The sequence below is a fragment of the Monosiga brevicollis genome, genomic scaffold, assembly GCF_000002865.3.
Source record: "Monosiga brevicollis MX1 MONBRscaffold_24 genomic scaffold, whole genome shotgun sequence".
NCBI classification, from domain to species: Eukaryota; class Choanoflagellata; order Craspedida; family Salpingoecidae; genus Monosiga; species Monosiga brevicollis.
In genome coordinates this window covers 547988-554675 of record NW_001865061.1, presented here as the reverse complement: position 1 = coordinate 554675, position 6688 = coordinate 547988, and the positions used below count along the sequence as shown (strand labels likewise).

Genomic DNA, 6688 nt, shown 5'->3' with positions numbered 1-6688 from the left:
CCTCGGGTTGGTGCAGGCCGTGTTTGTGGATGATGAGACTCGATACAACCAGAAGCGCATCATGGTTGGCATTCGCGATCATTGCGAGGCACAGTGTCTGGCGCCTTACCCCGCGAGCGCGTGCACGACGGTTTGCTTTTCACCTCTCAAAGCGGTGGCACTGGCTCGAACCAACTTTAGTGGAGTTTCAGTGGAGTTTCGCCCGCTGGCTACGTACACTGGCCAGGCTTTGCGCGAGGCGTGTGCTTTGCAACCTCGCGAGTATAATGTCAGCTTCTTATTGGCGGGTGATTATGCCGCGCTGGCGCGCAACGCTTCTGCCCTGGCGGGCATGAGGGCGCAATTGGACCAGCTTTTGCGTGAAGGTGACTTTGACTACGTGCCCGGCCATGACGTTTATAGCGTGCACTTTTTTGCTGGAAGCATCGGGGTCTTGCTAAGCTTTTCACGGAAACGCACGGCGGACCTTTTTGACATCTACGTTGAAGCCGGGGCCCTTCAATTGGAAGTTCTAGGCGAGACCCAGACGGCTTTCAAACCGTCATCCACAACCCCGGCACCGACCACAATGCAGGCAAGCACCACCGTGGGTGCAAGGCAGGGAAACAGTCAGGCTGACAGTGGCGCCAGTAAACAGATGCTGGCCATCATCCTGGCGGTTGCCAGTGCGGTTCTCGTGCTCTGTGTTGCGCTGGTCGTCTATCGAAAGCGTCGCCGGCGCAAGGCTACCATCGCGACGACCGACTAGTAGGTTCTCGGTCCTTTCGTATGCTTTCGTGTGGGCATCTTGTGCCGCTTTATTTGTACTGCTTGTGGGCCCGCCTGCCCTTCCTGGCTGGGGCGGCGTAATCAGTGCATCATGACGAGTTTTTTGTTGTCTGTGTCGTTGTTGCTGTTGTTGTTGTTGTTGCTGTTGTTGTTGTCGCTGTTGAAAGACATTCGTATCATATGGATACACAGATAGCATACTCATTTGGTGTTGGTGCATGGGTGTTATAGTGCGGAGGTGCATCGCTTGCCCACAATTTCGCTGCGCTCGACCTTTGGCAGCCCGGTGGACAGGGACAACCCAGTGGCTGAGACGGATGAGGCTGACGACCTGCTCAACTCGCGCGGCTTGAGCACCATCACCACCTTCAGCACGATTGTGCCACCTGTGGAAGTGCATCAAAATGTGGAGACGACCTTCTCGCAAGCGGAGGCGGCGGCTGCCAATTCATCTGCCTGGGGACATGCGTCGGACGACGAGGTGCGGCGAGGCATCTTGAAGCTGTCGAGTGCTCTGAATAACGCCACCCACCGACTCCGCATCAATACGCTGTCCCTCGACGAGCCGGCTGTGATGCTGTCCAGCTCCCAGTCTGACCGCCTGGAAACCCAGACGGTTTTGACTGATGCGCCACCTTCGGCAAAGGACACCGACGCGTCACACTACGCCGTTCTGCGAGACATGGGACCGTCTACGTTCGATTTTGGGACCCCCGTGGCCCGAGCAGAGACAGTGTATACCGAGGTGCAACTGCTGGAAAGCAATGATACGGTCTTTAGTGCGCGTCATCTTCTCATCGGTAAGCCATCTGAAATGCAGTTTTATGTTGTAGACGTGTTTCGGGGGTTTTTGAGGCACGCTCGCTCACCTTCATAACTATGGGTCCTTGCGTAGACGCGATAGACAGCCACTTTGAGGGCGAAGACGTGTTTGCTTTGCCCCATCCAGGCAGAACCAACTTGGAGCTGGTAGTCCGGATCGGACCATCTCGCTTCCTGCTGCAGCCAACAGACACGTCACAGCCGGTATGTTCGTTTATGTATCCGCGGGCGCGAATGCCCCAGGGGTGACTGATTTGCCAAGTATCTTCTAATCGCGCCCATCTCACTTTGTTCCTGGGCATGCTTGGCTGACCAACCCAGGATTGGCGCCTGAACCCGGCGTTGGTTTTTGATTGTCAAGCTCGGGGAACCTTGCTGGCGCTTAGTCAGCAGGATGAAAACATGCCCGACTTGCTGGAGGTCCATCATCTGCAATGCCAGAGCCCCGAGTCAGCCCTGCAGCTGCAGCAAGCCGTTGCCAAGCACGCTGTCAACGTGGCCCATCAGACGGAGAACTGGGCAGACGCTATGCCCGAGGATCCAACTGAAGTAGCCGCACCTTGTGCCACAGCTCAGCCGGAGCAACGGCGACCGAGTCAAGAGGCTTTGCCGGCATATCACACTCCACCCAGTTTTGAGGAAGCCACCGCCACACACATGCAAGTGCCCCACAATGATGAGGCCGTATGGGACCTGGACCAACCTGAGCGTTCACGTGACCACTTCCACGAGGATTTGGACACCAGTGTCACGGCGTACCACCTGGGGCGCGCATTCGTGGACGGTGAGTTTGAATCAAACCTGACACGTACTGAGAAGGTTGGCGCCTGATTTTATCTCATCACCTCGCCTGCTTATGCGGTCTGCGCTTATTGGCCGATGGCTAGACGTTGACCTTCATTCTCTGGGTCGGCATCTCATCGAAAACGCCATGGACCAGCTCCGTGCAGCTTGTTACCAGGGCAAATATCTCGATTTGGAGCCCGTCTACTGCATGATCGTACCGCAGGGGCGGCTCGTTCTCAAGAATGCCAATGACTTTCATGAGGTTTGCATTCATGTGACGCAGGCCAGAAGCGGGCATTCTGGCTAGGCTTGGAAAGGATTGACATGTGGAATGAAACCAAAAACACACACCCCGAAGGAACCGGTGTGGATCCCGCTCACGAAGCGCCTCTGAATTCGTTTGTATGCTGGGTAGGTGGATACCATGGATCTTCGCACCGTGGTGGGCGTACATTTTCGCAATGATGACGTGGCCGTGATAGCCAGGCGGGAGACTGACCTGTGCAGCGATACGGGATTCACTTGCCTTGTGATTCAAGCCGTCAGCGCTTCAAAGGTATACGCGACACCGCCTGTTGTCGACTGGCATGCTTGGACGCGCGAATCGATGACTTGCCTGGTCGATCTTGGCTTGGCTGTGCTCTCTTACTTTGAAGTTTGCTGTGATGTGTGGTGTAGGCGCAAGAGCTAGCACAGAAAATACGGACGGCGGTTTTGCCGACGTATAAGGGGCGAGAGTCGCCCCACCTCCTTGAGATTGTGCCATTGCCTGAGGTCGTGACATTTTCAGATATGCTGGGTGCCGTTCGAGTCGCTGATGTGTCACGGCGAGGAACGACCAGCGGTGACGGAGAGGACCTGGATGTGCTTGATTTGGATGCTGTCAGCGACGCGGCACTAGCAGCGCCGGTGGCAGCGAGCGTATTTCGATGTACAGCCGCGAAGTCAAGCAACGGGCTATCTGGATGTGAAGCCCGGTCCACAGGGGGCACCGGGCTATCTCGATGTCAAACCGGTTCCTCGGAGTGCCCGGAACAACCCCACGTATGAGGGGGTGGATCGCAGCAGCGGCTTATACGTGGACGCCCAGCCCGTAGCATCCAGTCTGGATCATACGGCGCTGGACTTGGCTGACCAAGCGCGACTGCAGGCCGACGCAGCCCAAGTGGAAGCGGAAAGCGACGCCTGGGATGCCTTGGCACAATTGGCCTCTGTCTCAAAGCCATAGTCTTGGGACTTGAACCCCAACCGCGGCTCGTCGCCATCTCGACCGGGTTTTCTTGTATATTCTTTATCCTTGTCCGCCACTCCACACCCTTGAAAATTTTTGGATGAGAGATGTGATTTATGACTTCTTGGTTCACGTCTATCAAATTTGAGCTGATACCCAGGCACGTCGCCGCCAAAACACTCGGTCTTAAGCTAATAGTCGAGGCGACAACAGCAGGCAGCACACATGAACTCAAAAACCCAGCGCGGATTGTGTACAGTAGCATCACATAGCAGAAATTGATTGTTCAAAAAATTTAAAAACTATCAAAAATCAAATCGGAGCAAAGTTGTCCGCGCCCGCGCCCGCGTGCTCTCTCTCTGTGTGTGTGTGTGTGTGTGTGTGTGTGTGTGTGTGTGTGTGTGTGTGTGTGTGTGTGTGTGTGTGTGTGTGTGTGTGTGTGTGTGTGTGTGTGTGTGTGTGTGTGTGTGTGTGTGTGTGTGTGTGTGTGTGTGTGTGTGTGTGTATGTGTGTGGAAAAAGCGTCATGCGCTGCACCAGCAGGCCACCCGAGCGGAGAGCATTGTTGCTATCATGCGAACACCTCTATCTGGGATGTTTTTGAAGCTTGCCATGCGAAAAGAAGCGCTGCAATCATGGGGATGTGATCAGATTGCGGCGCAGGCGCAGGATTGGACATGCCATGCTGGAAATGACTCGTCGTAGGTTGACTATCGTTGGTTGACTGTGAATAAAATCGATTTTAGGATAGGAGCCACTGTAAAAGAGACGCAGGAAGCGACGAGGGGCGTTAGGATGAAAGAGGTGGGGCAGGCCCTTGTAACATGCTGATTTGGCGTTGTAACTCGGCACGGCGCTTATCGTAGCTGGCCGTCACCTGCTCATTGGGGTCGCGGTACGAGGCGACCAGCGAGACACGAGTGAGAAGGGCAAGCAAGTTCAGAGTGGGCAGCGCAGGTCGGTTTGCAACCAGGGTGCGCGGGTGCGACGTACGACGCAGACGGCAGCCTGCTCTTCCTCTTCAAGGATCCGCAAAAAGTTGTGCAGCTCCGTGTCGGTAAACTCCTCCCAGCGAAAATGTTGGTCTTTGTTGTACTCTTCGAGCGAGAGGATGAGATCGCGGTTCTTGCCGCCCCAAAGGAGTTTGAGGGCCAAGGGTTCTTCGAATCGTCGGAGACGACGTTTTTCTGCACAGAGCCGGTTCCAATGGTGGTGGAGCGGAGCAAGGCGAGGCAGGTCATCGTATACGGCAGCGAGCGAAAGACACGAGTCAACGCGGAATGGCAAAAGCGGCAGCACCCACCTCCGGTGAGAAGGTTCATTTCGTAGAGGGCAAACTTTCGAGGGTTGCTGACGACCTTGAACTTGCGGAGCAGGATTGAAATGACTTCTTGCGAGGTGGTGGCACTCGTGACATGCAGACCCTTGGAAACCTCTTTGGGCAAGAAGAAGGAGGTATCGGCGTCAAAGGCGGCGCTCGACGGGGTGTAAGGGCCACTGCCCCCGCCAGAACCGGTTCGAAAGAAGCGGGACGGGCCTATTCCGGGGGAGGGTAGACTGGCTTCGGGGCTGCCCGTTGTGTCCGTGTTCTCGGGTGAGATGCTGATGCTCAAGTCTCCGCGCGAGACACGAATGGGGCGGGTCAGGTTGAGGGTAACGCGAATATAACCCTTGAAGCTCTTGTCATCACCCACTTCATCCTGCGTACCAGCAGGGTTGCGGACTGAATGAGCAGTGGAAGAGCAAGGGGAGAAGCCGGGGAGGGGTTGGGCAAGGTCACGGAGAGATGATGACGACGGCAGGGGTCGTACCAGAAGCTCTAGCTGTTCATCGGTGGCGGTGGCGTTGAATTCGTTGATTTTGGCACGGATGTCAGCGGCGGAGAGATAGGAGAGGAGGCCATGGCCGCCCACCTGTACGTCGGGCTGCGAGGCTTTGGGGTGCGCGCGTTGCTGCTCGGTGGTGGTACCTTCGTCTTGCGAGCTGAGGATGGAGCTGATGGAGGAAACGGAGGCAATGCTACGCTCGAGGCGACTAATGTGGGGGTTCCGAACAGCAGGGCCAGTGTTGGTGGGGGTTGTGGTGGGGCAAGGCTGTTCTGCTTCTGTGAGGGTATTAGCGCTGCCTTGCGGCGTCAACACGCCAGGGGCGCTGGCCGAGGAGGACCCGGCCGAGGATTGTGCTGGGGAGGATTGCGAGTGGCATTGAAGGTCGACGTGTTCGACGCAAGTTCCGTGGGCCGTGTAGCCGCACACGCTGCATTGGACGCAAGGGCGGAACAGGCCCCAAACGAGGTCATCGCAATAGTCACACCAAGTTGGGAGCTTGACATCGTGGGGCTCAAAGTCGTGGGTCTGCGGCGGCGCGGAGCAAGCGGGCAAGTGAGGGAGAGCGCGGTTTTGTTGGCTGAGAAAGGTGGGGGGGTGGCACTGGGGTTGTTGCTTTTGTTGATGTCCAAATCTGTTTGCGCGCTAGTGCGCCGAAACACCGCGGTTTTGGTCATGTGATGCAATCTTCGCGTGTCAACAACAGGGTGGACCACCAACCTTTGGGGGTTCGGGGGGCGGTTTAATCGAAGTGTTGCTATTGTTGGCCCGGCGCCAGCGCGAGGGTGGGCGCTCGCTAGTTCCCGGCGCAGCAGGAGCTTTTCTAAAGCAGCGGGAGCGACGGGCATTATTAGGGTGGCGTGTTGCATTGGGAGGGCGGGATGGCGAGACGAGGGTGAAAACGGGAGTTGGGATGGTGCGGGCCGCACTTTTTCCGGTTGGAAAAGAGGTTGAAGCGTTTGAGGAGGGGGCTGCTCTTGGGGCTGGCCGTGTTGCGCAGGTCTGTGGTGGTGCCTCGAACCAATTTTCGGAGAGAGCGCGGAGATGTGGCCGTGCTGCTGGGATTGGACTCTGGTTCGGATGAGCTACCATCCGTGAGGTATTTCTTGCCCTTTTTATTGCGCCGCGGGGGCGTGGGCTTGCTACTGCTCATCATGTAGATGCGACGAGGAGTGTGCGGGCGCGTCTGTGCGGACTAGGCGGGCCAGCGAGGGGCTGAGGTCACGTTTTGATCAGGACTGGGGGGCAAGATCAGC

The 6688-nt window shown here is 56.8% G+C and overlaps 1 protein-coding gene across 1 annotated transcript; it reads right to left on the bottom strand.

Annotated features, from left to right (window-relative positions):
- Nucleotides 1-4239: 4239 nt before the first annotated feature.
- Nucleotides 4240-6280, bottom strand: MONBRDRAFT_28221 (uncharacterized protein; the record flags this gene model as incomplete). The annotated part of the gene is made up of 7 exons (XM_001748589.1): nt 4240-4363; nt 4431-4483; nt 4600-4793; nt 4910-5306; nt 5418-5640; nt 5920-6066; nt 6153-6280. The coding sequence occupies 7 exons, from the start codon at nt 6278-6280 to the stop codon at nt 4240-4242; spliced, it is 1266 nt and encodes a 421-aa protein (XP_001748641.1).
- Between the last annotated feature and the right edge of the window lie 408 nt (nt 6281-6688).